Source organism: Carcharodon carcharias, chromosome 15 (assembly GCF_017639515.1).
Source record: "Carcharodon carcharias isolate sCarCar2 chromosome 15, sCarCar2.pri, whole genome shotgun sequence".
NCBI lineage: Eukaryota > Metazoa > Chordata > Chondrichthyes > Lamniformes > Lamnidae > Carcharodon > Carcharodon carcharias.
This window is the reverse complement of record NC_054481.1, coordinates 22,453,816-22,475,410: the sequence shown is the minus strand read 5'-3', so window position 1 is coordinate 22,475,410 and position 21,595 is coordinate 22,453,816. Positions and strand designations below refer to the sequence as shown.

General features: G+C 43.5%; 1 protein-coding gene across 1 annotated transcript in view; it reads right to left on the bottom strand.

Annotated features, from left to right (window-relative positions):
• Positions 1-21,595, bottom strand: part of pkd1a (polycystic kidney disease 1a) — a 179,628-nt gene that overhangs the window by 122,398 nt on the left and 35,635 nt on the right. The window contains exon 2 of the mRNA XM_041205943.1: positions 1,197-1,268. Coding sequence (XP_041061877.1) covers positions 1,197-1,268 — 72 coding nt within the window. The remainder of the gene's footprint in view (positions 1-1,196; positions 1,269-21,595) is intronic.

The following is a 21,595-nucleotide window of genomic DNA, read 5'->3' as shown; positions in this document are numbered from 1 at the left end:
TGTTTGACCGGCGCAGACTCGATGCGCCGAAGGGCCTTCTTCTGTGCTGTGGACCTCTATGACTCTATGACTAAGGTGGTATGAGAGGTCAATTATCACAATGGTGGGGGGATGATTCTCTTGGAGCTTCTCCCATTCTGCCAGAAGTTCAGCAGATGCCCTAGTTACATGTGGAGATCGTGTTTCTGCTGAAGTTATGGCCACAGAGGAGAAGATCCCCCAAGGTTCATGCCCTTGCGTTTCTGCTTCCAGTCATGGAAACATTACAAAGAAAGGAGGTGGCAGCCCCAGAACAGAATAACAACTTCCATTTATATTGTGCCTTTAACATAGTAAAACATCCCTAGATGCTTCACAGGAGAGGAACTGGGGAGTTAAATGGCGCCAAGCCACATAAGTAGATACCAGGAGTAGTGGCCAAAAGCTTGGTCAAAAAGCTAGGTTTTAAGGAGTGTCTGAAAGGATGAAACAGAGGTGGAGATGTTTAGGGAGGGAATTTCAGAGCTTATGGTCAATGGCGGAGTGAAGGAGGTCAACAATGTGCAACAGCCCAAAATTGGAGGAACCCAAAGATCTTGAAGGATTGTTGGGCTGAAGGAGGTAACAGAGAGTGGGGGTATAGGGATTGATGAAGAGCGAGGTCAGGCAGGGATTTGAACACAAGAATGCAGATTCTAAATTTGAGGGATTGCTGGATTGGATGCCAATGCAGATCAGGAAACACATTGTGCAAGTTAGGATATGGGCAGCAGAGTTTTGAATAAGCTCAAGTTTGTGGATAGTGGAAGGTAGGATGCTGGGCAGGAGAGCATTGGAATAGTCAAGCTTAGAGGTAACCGAGGCACATATGGAATGTTTTTGTTAATTAGATCTGAGTAAGAGCCTATTTCTGAATATTCCAAGGTTAGGGCCTGGACTGTTTGTTTTGCCCTATGATAATAGTTTAAATATTTGCATTTGTGAGAACACTGTATTAAGCTGTACATGAACCAGAGCCACAAAGGTGAATGGGCCCAATTCTGATCACCATAGTATACATGCACTCTGACCCCTGTACTGAACTCAAAGGATTCTGGGTGAAGTTGCAACCGTTCTGTGGATCACGCAAGGTATTAAACTGCTCTACTGAGCAAAACCATGATTTGTTTTATTACCGATGAACCACAATAAAATCCATGAATAAATAGTTCACTTACAACTTCTCCAGGGAAGTCAGATTGTCCAAAAGATTATCATCTAACGAGAAAATGCCATTGTATGAAAGATCCCTGAAAGAGAACAAATAGAACTTAAAATTTAATTTTAAATTTTAAACAGCTGTTCACCCATCACTCCTGTGCTCGTTGACTTACATTGGCTCCCAATTAAACGATATTGAAATTCTCACCCTTATTTTCAAGTTCTTCCATGGCCTCATCCCTCCCTGTTACCCCCTCAAGCCCTACAATTCTCTGAGATATCTGCACCCTTCTAATTCTGGCCTCTTGAGCATCCATATTTTATTGCTCCAACATTTTGGCCATGCTTTCAGCTGCCTAAGACCCTAAGCTCTGGAATTCCCTCCCTATACCTCCCTGCCTTGCTACCTTGCTTTCCTCCTCCAAGACACTTCTTAATACCCACTTACCAAGCTTTTGGTCATCTGATTTAATGCCTCAAGTGGCCCAGTGTCATATTTTGTTTTATAATGCCTCTGTAAAGTGCCTTGGAATGTTTTATCTCACTAAAAGCACTTTATAAATACAAACATAAATATAAGCTGGTGTTGTAAAATTTACATGCGCTCTATCAAATACCAAGATGATTCTGAAACTTAATTTTTGTGGATAAAACTTTGCATACACTTTGGGGGAAATTTTAATCTAATCCACTCATCAGAAAACTGATGGAATTGGTTTAATGTTAGCTTCACACACCGCCCCCTTCACTCTCTGTTAAAGTCACTGGAGAGTGATATTGGACAGGATGTAAAACCAATGTTCCACCCAATCCCAGGGTATTCCTGCTCAGAAAATTTGGTTAAAGTTACTCCTTGTGTAATTGTTTAACGTCAAGATATTGGCTCCCTGATAGCTCCACATGTTTGCTGGGTGTGTAACAGAGTCATTCAACCATAAAGGTCCCAACATCAGTCCCCAGGCTGTGCTGAGGTAACGCACTTCAAACAGGGAGGGATAATAAGACACATAACCAGCCTTGCCATACTTCAATTAGGATGGGAGGAAATCAGCCAGGGTTCCTGCTGCTGAGTGGTTGTGGATGTTGGGTAAAGAAGGAAAGGCACCCCCAGGGTCTCCCAAAGCGCTTTACAGCAAATTAAGTATTTAAAAAATTTATTCACAGTATGTGGGTGCTGCTGTCAAAACCAACATTTATTGCCCATCTCTAATTGCTCTTGAAAAGGTGGTGGTGATCTGCCTACTTGACAACTAAGTAGCTTGCTAGAGGGCATTTAAGAGACAACCACATTGCTGTGGGTCTGGAGTCACTATAGGCTAGATCAGGTAAGGACAGCAGATTTCCTTCCCTAAAGGACATTAATGAACTTGACAGCTTTTTACCACAGTTAGATAGCCACAATTACTGATACAGGCCTTTTAATTCGAGATTTATTCAGTTAAATGAATATAAATTCCCCAGCTGCTATGGTGGGATTTGAATTCAAGTCTCCTGATCATTAGCCCATGCTTCTGCATTACCAGTCTCATGGCACGACACCATGCCATTTTTACACCTCTGGCATGGAATCCCTGAGGTAATGCAGGAAAGGTGCCAGCTAAGCTGTGGACAGCAAAAACCCACTAACAGAAGTGAGATAATGACCAAATCATCAATATTTTAGTGATACTGGTTGAGGATTAAATATTGGCCAAGAGGCTGGGGAGGACTCGCCTGATCTCCTTTGAAATGGTGCCATGGAATCTTTTATGTCCACCTGAGAGGGCAGACATTTGGTTTAACATCTCATCCGAAAAGCCGTATCTCCAACAGTGCAGCACTCCCTAGGTACTGCATTGGAGTGTCAGCCTAGGTTTTTGTGCTCAAGTCTCTGGAGGTAGGGAAAAGGTTAAATGCAACCTGCTAAAGCAGGTATGAAACGCTGCTTGTGTTTGTTGTCGTAACAGGATTGGATCTGATTTCCTACTTTGTGGTAAATCTATTGACGCCTCTGTAGCCACAAGCTGCATGTGCATATAAGAGACTAATTGAGTAACCCAAACTGACTAAATGATAAGTGTTCTTTCACCCATTGACCAGCAACATAGCTCTAAGCCATGGAACTTGGCACAAAGAGAAAAGAAATTTTACACAAGTTTGTTCTATTCAGTAGATGATGAATTACAGTTTTCATGGCCATGCTGCCCCCAACATCCTTCCTACGAAACAACTGCAGCAAGTTTGGCAAGGGGCTCCTCAGCTTTTGCTCTTGCTGCCCCTGTTTAAACATATGACACAAGCCAAGCACAGTTTTCAATTGCGGGCATATCAGACGCACCAAACCTTACCGAGAGTAGTACGTATGTGGCTCAGAAGGTAGCAACCTTGCCTCTGAGTCATTTGGTTATAAGTTCATATCCCACTCTGGAGACTTGAGTGCAAAATCTAGGCTGGCACTATTATCATACTGAGTGCCACACTGGCAGCAGGTGAGACACTAAACCTGCTGGCTCAGGTGGATATAAAAGATCCCATGGCATTATTTCAAAGAAGAGCAGGGGAGTTCTCAGTGGTGTCTTGGCCAACATTTATTCTTAAAAAATCAACATTAAATTTAAAAAAAAAGATTATCTGGTCGTTTAACGCATTGCTGTTCCTGGGACCTTGTTGCACACAAATACGCTGCCATGCTTTCTACATTACAACAGTGAAGGGCAATAGTGATCAGGAATTACACCCACTTCCCTGGACGGTCAGTGCTCCTGCAGAAAACATTGAGCAATGATATCAGTGCATAACCAACTGTGTACATTAGAAAGGTTGTGACGGTAGGAGGAGTTGGATAAAAGTGGGCCATCTTGACAACTCTATCGGTAGACAGCCTCCCATCATGGTGACCCAAGTTTGAATCTGAACATTGTCTGCCATTTTAAATTATTATATTAAACAGACAAGATTCTGCAGGTTCCTAGGCTGGCTATTACATGGAGGTGGGGTGGTGGGGGTCTCTTTACAGGAGAGCATTCACCTTGGGTAGATTTTAAAAAAAAAACAGTAGAGGAACCTATATTATTCTAAGCGTGCATATTTCCGCTGGTGATTGCTGGGCACTGGCTAGGCAGTTCTCAGGCCTAACCAGCCCACTCTTCTGACTAGTGTGAAGGCAATGGAGGTGACTATAGAAAGAAGTGATCTCATGTTTGCTCAAGCTGATTTAGCCAGCCCCATTGCATGCAAACTGAGGCCTTGCAATTTTTTTGATGCAATTGGTGAAATCTTGGGCACAATGTTTGACCACTTTACTTTTTCAATGAGCTGTCATACAAATGACCGCGTGGGCATACTGCTCTTTGCCCCACCGCCCCCCACCATTTACATTGTCTGATTATTTTAAAGAATAAAACAGCAACCTCAAAATCCATACTAAAGTTAAACGCTGAACACAATTAAACATGGATAAAGCTAATAATCCAGTCTCAGACCTAATGCCCAATCTAGGCTACTGTTGCTCCATTATCCCTTGCAGTATAAGTCACACCCAACTATCAACATAACAATCAGACTATTTTATGCATCAGCTCTATCCATGAAGGGTTTGAATTAATGAGTCCCCCATTTCTTTATTTAAGCAGATATTTCACCATGAATATATTAAAATGACATGCATGTTTCAGTTGTCATATTTGAACAAGTTGGCAAACAATCAAACATAATACACCCACAACCTACATTTTATACATTTGGGCTATTTATGTGTAGTATCATGGAGGGAGCCTTGTTTTGTTCCTTGCCTGACATGCACCATTTTGGGAATATATGGGTTTTTATTTTATTTCATAATGGCATTAAGGATGAAGACACTGTTGAGTTACAATCAAATCCAACCAAGTCTGAAATAGGAAAATTATTCAGTTCACTGATCTGCAGATTTGGCACTGTCCTGAAGTGCTTGGAATAAAGCAAAAGCCAGGCCTGAATCTAGCAAAACCTGTCTACCAAAACAGCTGAATTCATATCCATTTTTATACCAGGCCAGGATTTATATCTAACCCTAGAATGGCCCAACAAAAAGATCATGCAGGATCAAATGTGTGTTTAACTGACTTCCACTCCAGATGATTTATCTTAACCAGTGATACCTCAGCCAGTTTGTCTAGTCAGTAGCTGATCAAGAAAGATATAAAGCGTTGTAGCATCTCTCTCCAACATCTCAAAGTGCACTGGCTGATGTGTAAGCAACTTTAGCAGCCATTTTGTGCACAGGGAGGTCCCACAAACAGCAGAGACAATGGACGGCCAGTTGGCCAGGACATTCGAATTCTATGCAATAGCACCAGGCAAAGAGGTCCTCTGTCTGACACCTCCACCAACATTCAACAATGCAACATATTCTGTGAATAATTTTGATTAAAAACGGGATTATTGAATTACTGCACATTCAGTTTTTGACAAAAAAAAGCTAATTCTAAAAATCTTGATGCATTTGTTTCACATGAACATAGCCACAGTTGTAAAACTTTTTTATTTTTGCTTCTGGTGTATTCGTTTCCTGACCCTCTCCATTCTGGCTGTTGCTGTGAGAAGTGTGGGCTTGGGATGGTAACAAGTTTAGGGCCCACTTCTTCTTCACTAAGACCTAATGTTGATGGATGGAGACAGAGAGAGAGGGAGAGAGAAATAGAGAACGTACTCAGGGTCTTGCTTCTGCAGCATCTCACTTGCTTGTGTACTGGTCTACAGAGAAAACAGGTGCTTGAACACACAAAGGATTAGTTGGCTTGTCACATGAGCCTCTCTCTCTCGCTAACTGCCCAGTGTCCCAAATAAGGTCATGGCTAGTGGCTTCCAGTTGTCTGGTTTATGTGATTAGATTATGTCTGAGCACATTTCTTTCATAGCCAGAGTCCCATTGTCCAAGTGACTATGTCTAATGGCTTATCCCCACCCAGTTGATAACTAGGTGATTGGAGGGAAGCTTTGTTAACGGGATAGGAGATGGCCCCCCATTCACACTCCTTCAAGGTAATTGTTCCTGGTGAGGCTTTGCAGGCACATTGTCTCCATTTCAATGGCTTTGGAATGTAGAAAGTACGGTGATACAAATGTTCGTCCGTCTTTGACTATGATTTCAAGTCATTGGAATGTGTCTTTAGTTTTATTTCAAAAATCAATTAGTGGTTTCCAGCTAGTAAATTCATAAAGTAGTTTCTTTACAAAGTATGGCTTCATAACAGGGGCTCTTGGCAGCTCTCCAGCTGGTCGGCAAGACCCCCATCGTCTGGATTAAGTTCCACCCATGCTCAGGTATTAGACAATAATATGGTATTTCTGGCAGTACTGAAAGGACAACAATAGCAATTCATGCACCAAATGGCTTGACCTTAAATCACCACCTTCCTTGGGGGAGCATTGGCAGTGTGTGTCAGCAGTAAGCTAAAACCATGAAAGAGATCACAGCCAAATCCAATTCTATCCACACAACTGCACTTTCCTGCAAGATTCACTGAAAGGTTGGCACAATTGGGAATTCTGACCGTTTCCCTTTCACTTGCTTTTTGGTTTTTTCCCCCCAAAGACAAACTAATATTAACTTGGAGCATGTCCTAGTAGGATAATTTGATCCATTTAATCACCATTGGTGCTATGAATGAACTCCAAATTATTGTTTAAACTTTGTGCGGTACAAAGAGTAGATTCTGGCTCTTCTAATTCCAGCCTCTTGTCTATTCTCAATTTTCATTGCTCCACCATTGGTGGCCGTGCCTACAGCTGCCTCAGCACTTGCATTACCTCCCTAAACTTCTCTCTCCTCCTTTGACATGCTCTGTAAAGTCCCCCTCTTTGAGCAAACTTATAGCAACTGTCCTAATATTTCTTCATGTGGCCCAGTGTCACATCTTGCCTGCTAACACTCCTTGTGAAGCACCTCGGGGTGATTTTTGCTGCTTGAAGGAGCTATACAAATGCAAGTTGTTGCTGCTGTAAAATTGGTGCATCAGTCTGACCCAGTCCAGACGAGCCCATTCCCAACATCTGGCACCCGTTCCCAACATTTGTGACTCAGTATCAGACTTTGCAAATATTTACTTGAAAGAGAACCGATTGTGTTGTGTGTTTGCTTTAGTGCAGTGCTGGAACAGATGCCTTTTGTATCTCTTTCAAGCTTGTCAAGTTGCCTGGTTACAAAGTAAATGTCCTGGCTCCGGCTTAACCAACCTCATTGTTTTTTTTTTGACATCCGACGGGTTTGTACCAGAGCAAGATTGCAGTTTGTGAATGGACAGTGGGTGTTTATTGATAAGATTGTCCATCAATCATCAATCATTTAAAATAAAATCACCTCTTCTTTCAATGCCACAGTTGCACCTGTAATTCTCTCACGTCCCTTTCTCAGCCCTGGAGGGCTGAGGCTAATTACAGGACTCTACCTCCAATCCAACTGAAAAAAAAAGCCAGAATAGACATGTCCACTCTGGCTCGGTGGATTGCACTCTCACCTTTGTCTCAGACCTGTGGGTACAAATCCAGAGACTTGATCACCTAACCTAGGGTGATATGCACCATTCTGAGGGAGTGCTACACTGACTAAATTGCAGTCTTATGTTAAACTGAGGACCACCCTCAGAGGCGGATGTAAAAATCCTGTTACTCTATTTTGTAGAAGAGCAAGGCAATACTTATTCCTCAATCAACATGACAAAGGAGGCATTATTTGGTTGTTTTCTCATTGCTTTTTGTGGGAGCTTGCTGTACAAAGATTGGCTGTGGTGTCTCCTGTATTACAACATTGACCACACTTCATTGGCTGTAAAGTGCCTTGGGATGTCCTGAGGTCACTGGGCAAATGTGGGTATATGGTGGTTGTAGTGGTAAGGTCACTGGACTTGTAATCCAGAGGCCCAGGCTAATGCTTTGGACATACGTTTCCAAATTCTGGCAGCCAGTGGCATTTTAATTCAATTAATTAAACTTGGAATTGAAAGCTAGCCTCAGTAATAGTAACCATGAAACTATCATCAATTGTTGTAAAAACCTATTTGTTTACTCATGCCCTTTAGGGAAGGAAATCTGCCATCCTTACATGGTCAGGCCTACATGTAACTCCAGACCCACAGCAATGTGCTGGATTCTTACCCAACTTCCCACTGAAATGGCCTAGTAAGCCACCCAGTTCAATGGCAATTAGCGATGGGCACTAAATGCTGGCCTGGCCAATGATGCAAAATTACCCAAAAAATAAAAATGACGTATTTTTTCTTATTTTCACATCATTGGTGCAACGGTGGTGCTGTTACCATCAATACTAACAATGTGCAAGGGCACATGGAAAAGGCAGGAGTGTGGCACTAAGTCATAATGCTCATTTAAAGAGCTGGTGCAGACACGATGGGCCAAATGGCCTCCTCCGGCGCCATAAGAATTCTGTGATTCTGTAGTAAAACAGAGAAATGAAACAATGCAGGATCAGGAATGGACCGAGCTTAAGAAAGACAGGAGATGCATTACCACTCTCCATAAGAGACTGCCACGTACATGTTATGTGACCGTGATTTTGTGGCTCAGTCCTAATGCAAACGATACCTGTTTCGATGTTCGGTGTGCAAACAAAAGGAGATTTCGCCAGGTTCTTTGAACTGCAGTAACACACTTGTGACCTTTCTGCTACCAGTCCATGCTCTGCTAATCCCGCCTACTGCTGTTATGATACTCAAATGCCAATCGGTGTTGACATATCTAATTCTTCCTTGAAATAAAGTAGCTGAAAAATACTTCCCCAGTTCCAGCTGTGCTGCATTACCACATCTGGTACAAAGCTTACAAACTGGCCTCCATCAGCAAACACCTGCAACAATATCCCAGACCACGAATTGCCCCCAGAGGGGGCATTGCACAGAGTCTGCGCTGTTGAAGCCCCGACGTCTTTTATGTCCTGGCTGACTGCTGAACTTTTATGAATATTAATGTCTGCTTCATGCTCAGGGTATAAATTATACTGTGTTCTTTTTATCGAAAGTGGGAGCCAATAGGTGAGGCACTGACAGTGAAGTCACAGAAAAAAATGAGGAACAGCGTCGGCCAAAAATTAGCTCATTTTTATTAAATCCATTTCCATTGTGTTTCATCCAAAGTTTTTGAAAGTGGAAGGGAAAATGGGACAAATGGCCAACAGTTAAACCTTCCTCATATTATATATACAGAATGTAATTTATGAAATACAGCCAGCGGTTTAATGGTAATGTGCTTAGTTCTTTTTCAATTACTGCATGTAAGAAAGTTCATCCTATCCTCTTTTTCCAATCATCTACACAACATTTCATTTTTATGATGCCCCAGCTGCCTTTGCCTGTATTATATTTCTTCTGTGCTGCTAACTGGCTGTTAAAAACGGTACAAAGATTGTCCATCGGTGTTAGCCGTGGTTCAGTGGATTACACTTTCACCTCGAATCAAAAGATTGTGAGTTCTAGAGACTTGAGCAGGAAAGCCAGCTAACCCCCCAACCCCCACACTGTGCCCATGCCAGCCCCAACCCCCCTCTCCCCTCCCCCCACCCCCAGACCCATTTCAGAACTGAGGGGGTGTTGCACTGGCGGAGGTGTTGTCTTCTGAATGAGATGTTAAACTGAGGCCCTGTGTTCAGGTGGATGTCAAAGATCCAATAGCATATTTGAGGGAGAGCAGGGAAGTTCTCCCTGGTGACCTGGTCTACATGTATCCCTCAACTAATGCTACTAAAAAAAACTATTATCTGGTCATTGTCACATTGCTGTACTTAGGACCTTGCTGCATGCAAATTGGCTGCTACATATCTTACATTACAACAGTGACCGCACTTCAAAATGTTTCATTGGTTGCAAAACGCTTTGGTATTTCCTGTGGTAGAGAAAGGTGCCATATAAATGTAAGTCTTTCTTTCTATTTCCAAATGCCTCCAAAATGTGTTTCAATTTATTTCCTTGTTCATTTAGCCTCTTGTGCATCACCCCATTTACAGCTAAGCCTTGCGCTGCCTGGGCCCTAAGCTCTGCAATTCCCCTCCTAAACCTCTCCACCTCTCTCTCCTCCATTACGACTCCCCTTAAAATCTACCTCCTCCTTGGCCAAGCTTTTGGTCATTTGTCTATTATCTCCTTATGTGGCACAGTGTCAAATTCTGTCAAATTTGTCACAGTGTCAAATTACGCTCCTGTGAAACATCCTGGGAATGTTTCGCTATGTTAAAGGTGTTATATGAATGCAGACTACTGTTGCAGACAAGAATGCCTCAGAGCTGCACATTCTCTTTTACTGGTACAGTGTGTGTGTAATGGGTAAGGTTACATCTCTAAACAGGAGTGCAGCACTAGATAGAGGGCTCCTTCCCCAACTCAACCTTATCTCAAACAGTTAATCCTTTACTTTCAGCTCTGGACACAGACCATTAATCAGTGCCATGTATATAGGCTTTGCAGATGTCACGGGAGGTTAGAGAAATATGTTCCTGCTGGTCGACCATCGATGACCTTTAATAGTGAATACATCAGTTTACAATGGCTGCACTGCTGTGCTGTTTTCCATTGTTGTTGTGGCAATAAATCTCTAGGTGGTAACTTTGTGCAATCAGCTGGGTAATGAAACTGGTAGACGGGAATGATCCGACACTCCATATACATTCATTCCTGCATTTCTGATTCCATAGGAAAACAAGGAAGTGCTCAGTCAATTATGTTCTTAACCACCCAGAAATTGGACTTTGACTGTTATCACAAACCTTCGTGGCATCGTTCATGGACCACAGCGCTGTGAAACACTGGGGATGAATGGTGTTTATTTCTCATTACTGCTCAGTGCTGTATGGGATTCTTCTTAAAACTGCAGTGATAAAGGATTAGGGATTAATTATAATTGGTCGTACAGGGGTTTGAAACAATTTAAGTGTTCAGTATGAGCAGCGCATCACTAATCCAATATGAAAGCAAAATACAGCGGATGCTGGAAATCTGAAATAAAAACAGAAAGTGCTGGAAAAACTCAGCAAGCCTGGCAGCGTCTGTGGAGAGAGAAACAGAGTTAATGGCCGGGATTCTCCATGCCAGCCGGCATCGGGCGTGTTTGGTGGCTTGGGCAGGCAATATGGCACAACGGGTTTCATGGCAGCGTGAAACCAGTTTGAGATCGTCTGCTCAGCCCACCAATGGCGGGCCACGTCGTCGAGAACCTCATTGTAATACATCTGCATATCATTATTAGGCCAGCCCGCCAGTATTGTCCTCCCACCCCCACTGGATCATCCGCCATGTCAGCAGGAAAGCACGCCGGTGTGTTTCACAACCGTACATAAGCGACGTGCACCTGGCAAGCTGCACTTCACTGGGGACTTCGAGGTTTGGTTACCTACCCGGCTTTGGGCAGCACTCACAGTCATCAGTACCAGGCTTCACAGGCAGAACCACATCACTTTTAGGGGGGGCTCACGACAGGTGTCTACCTACCAGATCAGCCATATGTGGGTGGTTTTTCAATGGCTACAGGGCAAAGTTTTGCTTGGGGAAGGGGGAGAAGTGACCTCAGGCAAGGGAAGAGGCTGCAGGATGAGGGCTATGTTGGGAAAGAAGGGTATCCCAGGGTGTGTGTGAGGGGGGGCACGCGTTGATCTGTGCAAGTGGCCTCGAGGTGGTGAGGGTTGAGGAGGCAATTTCCAGAGGAGTTGAGGCCAGATGGAGATGTGAGGGTGTGTGTGTGAGAGAGTGAGTGGTGATGTCCCTTGAGCCAGCAGTCAGTGATATGCCAGTGAATGTGTGAAGGTCTTGAGTGTGTGAGTTTAGAGTGGTGAGGTAGTTGCCATACCCTGGCTGCACGGATGAGATCATTCATCCTCTATCTGCATTGGATGGCCAACCTCTTCTGTGCGGCATTGGCACTGATCACCACTGCCACCACCTCCCAAGCCTGGTTGGTGATGCTGCTGCCCATGCTGTGGCCAGAGTGGTGGTAGAGGACATCACAGCAGGCTTCCATGGCATCCAAAAGGCATTCCAATGACGCGTCATTAAACCTGGGGGCTGCAGTCTTTTTGCCTTTTGTGAACATCTTCCCAGCAGTAGTCCTGGGGCTGGATGCACTGAGATGTGTGTGCATGGCTGCACTTTAAAAATGGCGCCTGGCGTGATGAAGTGGCGAGGTGAAGGCATGGCGGGCAAATGAGAGCCCGCCAGCCATCGAAATGGCGTGTTTCCTGGGAAAGCATAACTAAAGCAGAGGGTTTGGGGCGATACGGTGTGAAAACGAAACATCGTTTTACCCTCCTACTACCGCACTTAGTGCAAATCTGGGACGATTCCGTCCAACATTTTGAGTCTGTATGACTCTTCCTCAGCGCTCTAACTAATTCACTATACTGTAAACGGACTACAGATTGGAAGATATGAAAATACTTGCAGGCTCTACAAACTCTCTATGAATGTTGCATTTCATTTCTGAACTGGTTTTGCCAGCTCTCTCTCTATATATATATAATATATATATATGGGGAAAGCTGTATTACCTGAAATGAATTTGATGACTTGTGTCAGAGGTTTCCCCAATTTAGTACTGCAGAAACCCTGTTTCAATGTTTGGGCAGGGAAGGATATGCATTCTCTTCCTCCCCTCCCCCAAACACATCTGTATGGAATTGTGTCGTCCACTGTTACAGGAGTCTTCAACCTGAATCAAAATAATGGAGGACAGCATTTCATACGAAGGTGTGAATATCTATGTGGTAATATCCAAAAGTTAAAATTAAGGCCCAACTGTTCAAACTAAAGTTTCGTGGGTGTGATGGGTGTTGGTGGGCAAGTGTGAAGGGCTGAAAAGGCTGCTGCTCTTTCCTCTAGAAAAGGGAAGGCTGAGGGATAACCTAAAAGAAGTTTTTAAAATTATGAATGGGTTTGATAGGGCAGATGTGTTGGAGACCAAAACTAAGGGCCATGCTTATAAGATAGTGACTAATCAATCAAATAGGCAATTTAGGGGAAACTTTCTTTACCCATAGTGGAGTTAGAATGAGGAACTCGCTATAGTGTAGTTGAGGTGAATAGCATAAATGTATTAATGGGGAAACCAGATAAACACATGTTTATGTGGGAAAGGAAAAGAAGATTATGTTGATAGGGTTAGATGAAGGGCAGTGGGAGGAGGCTTGTGTGCAGCATAAACACCAACGCAGATCAGTTGAGCCAAATGGTCTGATTCAATACTGTAAATTCTATGTAATTCTTATCCTGTTCTGATCTCCTTTGGGCAAGTTTTAACCTTATTTAACACACGCCATTAATAAATGCCAAACTGTATTGTGTATTTAGCAGCAAGCTGGCAATAAATATCATGAGCGCGAAACGTCTGCACAGTTATTGTGTGACATCACCCAGAAGAAAATCCAATTTGATATCTTCAATTGTATTCCAAGTCAGATTCCACACCTTCTATCAGAAATAATTCTTACTTCTCTACAGTTCCAAAATCACACAGCTTCCCTTGTTGTTCATTTAGAATGCAATTCATTTATATCCAATCTTAGATACATTCCCATCCATTCAAACCACTGATTGGCCATGTTTGTGATATCATGTGTTAACAAGTACTCTCTGGATTACAGAATCGTAGGATCATAGAATAGTACAGTACCGAAGGAAGCCACTTAGCTCATCAATGCTCAAAGAGCAACCTAGTTAGTTCCTCTGCTCCACTCTTCCCCGATATCCCTACGATTTTTCTTCAAGTATTTATCCATTTTCTTTTGAAGGCTACTACTGAATCTATTTCAACCACCAATGTAGTGAAATCCAAATCGTAAACATTGTTACATAAAGAAGTTTTTCCTCATGTCGTTGCTGATTCATTTGCCATTCATCTTAAACGTATGCCTACTGCTCATCAACCCTTCAAACATTGGAAACTGTTTCTCTTTACTTACTCTATCTAAACCCTTCACAATTGTAAACACCCATATCTAATCTCCCCTTAGCCCTCTCTGCTCGAAGGAAAATAACCCCAACTTCTCCAGTGCATCCTCATCCCTGGAACCATTCTAGTAGATCTCTTCAGTACCCTGTCCAAAGCCCTCATGACTTCATAAAATGTGGCGCCCAGAATTGGAAACAGTGCAACTATCGATGCATCTGAAGCCCTAACTTCTGCTTTCCACTCTCCTTTTCTGGATTAGGTTTCCATTTAGTTTCTATATTAAAATGTGTTAGAGCCAAGACTGCTGGAATAGATTATGTTTTTGACCAGAATCTTCACTCACTGTCAAAACCAATTTCACTTTTGACCTTACTGTAACATTTAACGTTGACCTCTCTCTCTCAAGATCTTCCTGGACTTGTGATCGGAATTGAGAGTTGGCAGCAGTTCTACTGGGAAACTCTAATCCCTGCTATACCCAGGAGTCCACACCAAAGATTTCATTTGACCTTTGCTCCTCCTGGATCAAGATTCATTTTGACATTTCCAGTGAGGCTGCAGCTTGGACCAATGCTGAAAGTACTGGCCTAATATTGTGAAATTCATTCACTCACAATATTAAGAGGAATAATGCAATCCTTATGGTGAGTGGCACACAATGGAAGTAGCAAAGCATAATCCTATTGTGCTGGCAAAAGTGTCTTCAAACCAAGGCCATGGTACTGATGCTGATACTGAGTGTCTAATGATACTATAACCTTACCATCAAAGAGACATAATTTCTTTAGGGAGTCTTTCAGTCAATTTCTTTACTTACCAGACACCCGATTTTGAGCACTCCCGGGTCAGGTACTGAAATCTTCTTTCAAATCCGTCCTTGACCTCACCCTTTCCTATCTCCATAACTTCCTTCAGCCCACAACCCTCTGAAGTCGCTGTACTCATCCAATTCTGGCCTCTTGTGCATCACTGATTTTTATCACTCCACCATTGATGGCCATGACGTCAGCTGCCAAGGCGCTGGCCTCTGTAATTCCTAAACCTTTCCACCTTCTCTTCCCTCCTTCAGCATGCTGTTTGACCAAGATTTAGGTCACAAGCCATAACATCCCATTATGCGGCTCGGTGTCAGGTTTTGTCAGATAAAGATTCTGTGAAGCACCTCCTCCTCCATCAAGTACCATGCCCTAAAGGGGTGTTGCTGACCATGGACTTCCATTGGGTTGCTCCATGACTATGCTTGGCAAAGTACTGCAGTGGTTTGCCGTTGCCTTCTGCAGTATGGCTGACAAGGAAACTCTCCCACTCTTACCATCTGCCATATTGGAAGGATTTACAAACTAATAACTAACCTGTTTGGCCATGTTATGAACGCACCTTCCATGACCATCAAGTCCTGAAATGGGACTTGAAACCAGACTTCTGACCCACAGCTAGTGAGGCTACCACTGTGATTCTCCTGTGAAGCACCTAATCAGGCTTTTACAATGTTAAAGACATAGGGCAGGATTTTTCAGTTGGTGTGTGGGGACATACCCGGCACGGTGAGGCATAAAATGATGCGCAATGACGTTGGGCGTGTGTCCCAACGTTATCGTGATGTTTCATTCGGCGGGCGCACACCGGAGTTGGCTGCATGCCCGCCAATATGTAAACGGCCTATTAAGGCCATTAAGGAAGTAATTCATGTAATTGTTAAGGCTGCCCAGCCAACCTTAAGGCTGGCGGGCAGGCGAAAAGGCCAAGCGGCCTTCACGATTTTTAGCAAACCTCATCAATGAGCGGGATGAGGTTTCCTAAAGCTTTTATTGATTAACTTAAAAAATTTTCCTAAATATAAAAACACGTCCCATCTCATGTGACACAGTCACATGAGGGGACAGGCTGAAATAAATTTTCAATCCATTTATTCAGTAATTACAATAGCGATTCAATCTCCCTGAGGTAGCTCCGTGCCTCAGGGAGATTGAAGTGCTCTTTCGCGTGCGTGTATGCGTGAAAGAGCGCTGGACCAGACTCTCCCTCCTCCCCCAGCCCACACAGGTAGCGCTGAGCGTGGATCGTGTCTTATGCTGGGCGGGCCTTAATTGGCCCACCCGCGTAAAATGGCGGCACGGAGCCGATCGCGGGCGGCGATTTGCTCTGGGACTGCCCCTACCCACTCCCACTCCCGCAGAACCCACCCACCCACTGAAAGTTCAGGCCATAGATAAGTGCAAGCTGTTGCAGGCAAGAGAAAATCCTTTACAACTGCACATTAAATTCCTACAAGTGAAAATGTCTTTTCCACATCTAACCAGTCAAATCCCTTCGAAATTTTAAGACCTATATTAGTTCACCCCTCAGCCGCCTCCTTTCTAGAGAAAATAGCTTGTCCAATCCTTCTTGTTAATCATAATCTCCTAGTTCTGGTACTTCTGCACATCGATGTAAGATGTTCTGACTGAGGCCATTTCGCTCTTTATTTCAATCAGCCCATGGAGGATATGCTCTGACCAAATTGATGTCATAATTATGTTTACATGTTACAGATCAGGAAAGATGCAGAATATAGGTTCAACAGGTAATCAATTTGTCAAAGCTTTTTGTCTTGTAAACACAGGGCCCTGTACTTTTTCAAACAGAAGGATCATGTCCACGCATTTAACCTTTCTCAACTAAACAGAAGCTTGGGGTCTGCCATTCCCTGGTTCATTCCCCATGGCAATGCCATGACCAACCAGAGTCAAACTGCCTGGTTTGAATTTCAACAAAAGCTTGGTAGCTAATTATTTTACTTTCTACATGGCAACACCTCTACCAATCAGGGCCACTTTTCAAGCAAAAAGCACTCTTTTCTCATGCAGTATAAATTGTTGTTCCCTGAGCAATTGGTAATCTTGCAAGACGAAGAGCTTCGACAGCATGTCTCTTTTTTCAGCAAGTTCTGTACTACCAAACGACGAAAAGTTAATCAATCATTAAATCTGTTATTTTGGTTGTGGACAGGGCAAAGCAGCCTGCTTGATTGGCACCCCATCCACCACCTTAAACATTCACTCCTTCTACCAGCAGTGCACATTGACTGCAGTGTGTACCATCTATATGATACACTGCAGCAATTCACAAAGGCTTCTTCCACAGCACCTTCCAAATGCACAGCTCCTACCATCTAGAAGGATAAGGGCAACAGGTGCAAGAGAACACAACCACCTTCAAGTTCCCCTCCAAGCCACACACAATCTTGACTTGGAAATATGTCACTGATCCTTCACTGCTGCTGAATCAAAATCCTGGAACTTCCTTCCTAACAGCACTGTGGGTGTACCTACACCACATGGACCACAGTGATTCAAGAAGGTGGCTCAGGACTACCTTCTCAAGGACAATTAAGATTGGGCAATAAATTCTGGCCTTGCCAGAGATGCTCACATTCCATGAACGATTTAAAAAAAAAATCAGTATTGGTCACTGACATTCAGCAGTCCGTTCAGTGAAGGTGTCTGCTCAATGCACATTTCGCTTTATTAAGGGCCAGTGTCTGTGCTGGCCATTTTACCTGAATTTATATTCATGCTGTAGATTGTTCCTGCAACATTTATTATTTTAACCTACGGGGATACTAAAAGGAAGAACAACCATGAAACTGGGCAATTTGATCAAGGTGGACAATAGATTTCTGAAGAAGAATTTTCAGTGATGAATGCTGCTGATTATTTCAGGAATTGAGCCTGCCTGAAAACTCTCTCCTACAGCGGCACCACTCCTTTAGGAAACTATTTGTGAAGCAGTAGGTCATGTCATTCCCATTCTCAATATAACAGTCAGAAAATTATCATTCCAGAAATACTTTGGCAATGTTGTCATCCATAATTCCACTTAAGGAACTTGGCTGAATTCCCAATCTCCTTATGCTATGATGAAATAGATGCTTACGGTATTTGAGCCACACTACCTTTGGTGTTTTCTCAGTTGTCACAAGAGACAAAAATCTGATGTCTCTTTTCACCCGTCGGTTTTGATGTCAGCCTCTTCAAAGGGATAGAACCCTTTCCCTCCTGCGTTGTTTTAATGAGATGACAGAAAACATTGACAGAGAGTTTCGCTAGAAAGATGCAGATCAAATGAAATATTTTCAAATGCGCAGATTTAATGTAATGGTCAAAAGAACCAGAGGTGAGATGAGGAGAATTTTTTAAAGGGCTGTTGTGACCTAAAATGCCCTGCAAAGGTCTTGGAAGGAGATTCAGCAGTAGCTTTCAAAAGCGAATTGGCTAAATGGTTTAAAGTGGAAATATTCCAAAGCTATGGGGAGAGGGTGGTGATGTTAATTGGCTCACTCTTTCAAAGGGCTGGCACTGGCACACAGGGCCGAATGGCCTCCTTATGTGCTGTATGATTCTGTGAAACCTTCTTTAACCAAAGTACAAGAAGATGAAATATGAGGCAACTTCTGAAGTGCATTTCTGTCATCCAAGGTTATGTTACTTCTATGTTTTTTTTAAATTGTTTTCACTCAGTAGGATTATTGTAGTACAGATTTTCAATATATAAGTAACAGAGAGATGATTGGCAGTAATGCCTCTGTGTGATTCTAGGTGAAAGTTCACCCTGCTACTGTACTTCCAGTTTAAGAACTCTGATTGGAACGACTGCAGTAGTACCACATCAAAGATCTTGCAATCAGAACGGCATTGGAAGAGTAAGCTATATAGTTCAAAAAGTGAAAATCCATCAGCAAGACATGTAAGCAGTTTTTTAAAATATTCATTCACGGGATGTGGTCTTTGCTGGTTAGGCCAGCACTTATTGCCCATCCCTAGTTGCCCTTGAGAAGGTGGTGGTGAACTGCCTTCTTGAGTCGCTGAAGTCCATGTGGTGTAGGTACACCCACAGTGCTGTTAGGGAGGGAGTTTCAGGATATTGACCCAGCGACAGTGAAGGAACAGTGATATATTTCCAAGTCAGGATGATGAGTGACTTGGAGGGGGCCTTCCAGGTGGTGGTGTTCCCATCTATCTGCTGCCCTTGTCCTTCTAGATGGTAGTGGTCGTGGGTTTGGAAGGTGCTGTCAAAGGAGCTTTGGTGAATTCCTGCAGTGCATCTTGCAGATGGTACACACTGCTGCTACTGCGCGTCAGTGATGGAGGGAATGAATGTTTGTGGATGGGGTGCCAATCCTTTCAATCATTTCCTGATATGTATAGCCAGGCATTTCTGGTATTGTTCCTTGAGGGAGAGAATGAAGATCATTCCCTGTTGCCATACCATGAACTCCATAAACTCAAAGCAACCAAAAATGTTATGAAATTATACAGATCAAGGTGCAGTGCTGATCACTGTATCACTTGGGTGGACAAGCTCGGAATAACAACACAACATTCGGAACTAAAAGCAAAATTATCACCTAGCCAGCATTATCCTAGAATGGTAGAAATAGTTCAGAATTAGTCCAGTTGGAATTAAATAATTAAAAGTCTCAAATAGGCTGAGTCCAGTCCAGTTTAGGTTGGGATGCATTTCAGATGGCCTATCTCATTAAAAGGATGGCACAGTTTGTGTACAAGTCAGAAGGTTTTCCTCTATGCTACTCTTTGTCATATCAAGAATGTTAGTGGCTCCAGCAATGAAGAACTTGGCAAGTCGGGATGACCATGAAAGATTGCTGTTTAGAGTTAAGCCATTAAAGTATTCCCCAAGAACTCAGTCATTTTACATTCAACTGATCATTTTTACAACTTGATGAGGAAATATTTGATGAAAGACAGCCCCATACTTTCAGGCAATATTTCTTTTGTTATATAATGGGATTGAAAAACAGGAAATGATTTCACCAGTTTTTTTTGGCAGTCCCATACTTAGCCACTTCTCAGGGGGCAAAGATTACTGTTCTATCCTCCATTGGTGTCAGTTAGCTGTCAGAATTGAAGATATTTTCTCACACATAACAGTCTCGTCAGCCAATTGCAATTTGATCCAGAGGTATAGTGAATTGAACTATATGTAACAAGTAGCCATCTGATTGTGATCTCCTGCTCACACAAAGACGGCTGGGAAGGTTTATCAGATGTAATGTGTTTCTCTTTTATTCTTTTATGGGATGTGGGTGACGCTGGCAAGTCCAACATTTATTGCTCATCCCTAAGTGCCTTTGAAAAAGTGATGGTGAGCTGCCTTCTTGCACTGTTGCAGTCCACCTGGTGCAGTGCTGTTAGGAAGGCAATTATAGGTTTTTGACCTAGCGAAGGAACGGCGATATAGTTCCAAGTCAGGATGGTGAGTGCCTTCGAGTGGAACTTGCAGGTGGTCGTGTTCCCACGGGCAGGATTTTCTCCCCGTCGTGGGTGAAGTTGAATTGCGGACACGCAGAGACGCACCTCCGATCGGCGCCCCCAATCGGTTGGGGGGGGGGGGGGGGAGGCGGCGCCGCCATTTTATGTGGGCAAGCCAGATAAGGCCCACGAGAAATGGTACTCCCTGTGTGGGCAGGGGGAATCCCAAATTCGAGAGTGTGCTCTTTCGCGCATGCGCACAAAAGAGCGTACACATCTCCCTGAGGCTAAGTGCTGCCTCAGGGGGATGGCCTCTACTGTCAAAAATATTAAAAATAGAAAAGGAAATCCCTGACATGTCCCCTCATGTCACATATGTTGGGACATATCCATAATTTTTTAAAAAAAAACTTTAATTAAGTTTTTTAAAAGCTACATGAAACCTCATCCCGCCCATGGATTTCTAATTCCCGCCAGGGCTCCTGGCCTGTCCACCAACCTTAAGGTCCATTAATTAGTTTAATGACTCTGTCAATGGCTTCAATTGGCTGATTTTGCTGCGCCCCCACCAACCTGAAAATTTCAATGAGGTGTGGTGACCTTTGGAGTTCTGCCCGACATCATTGCGCATCATTTTACGCGTCGGCGAGCAGGGGGCGGGGCCTGCTTTCCGACGGGAAAATCCTGCCCCATGTCTCTGCTGCCCATGTCCTTCCAGGCGGTAGAAGTCACAGATTTGGAAGTTGCTCTCAGAGCAACCTTGATGAGTTGATGCAGTGCATCTAGTAGATGGTGCACTATGCAGCCACTGTGCATTGGCGGTGGAGGGGGTGAATGTTTAAATTGGTGGGTGGGATGCTGAGCAAGCGGGCTGCTTTGTCGTGGATGGTGTCGAGCTTCTTGAGTGTTGTTTGAATGGAACTCATCCAGGCAAGTGGAGAGAATTCCATCCTGACTTGTGCCCTGCAGAAGGCAGACTCAGGAGTCCTGAGATAAAGTACTCGTTGCAGAATTCCCAGGTTTTGACCTGTTCTTGTAGCCACAGTATTTATTAGGCTGGTCTATTTATGTTTCTGGTAAGTGGTGGTAATGTGTGAGAGGTTGGTCCAGTGGAGAACTTTTAATTTTGGCTTGTATGAGCCCTGGCCCAGGGAGAGCTTTCCCTCGCTATTTGAGTCAAACAGCTGTAGGTTCAAGTCCCACTTCATGATAAGCCTAAAATTTAGGCTGAAACTTCAGTGCTGTAGAGGTGCTGCCATTAT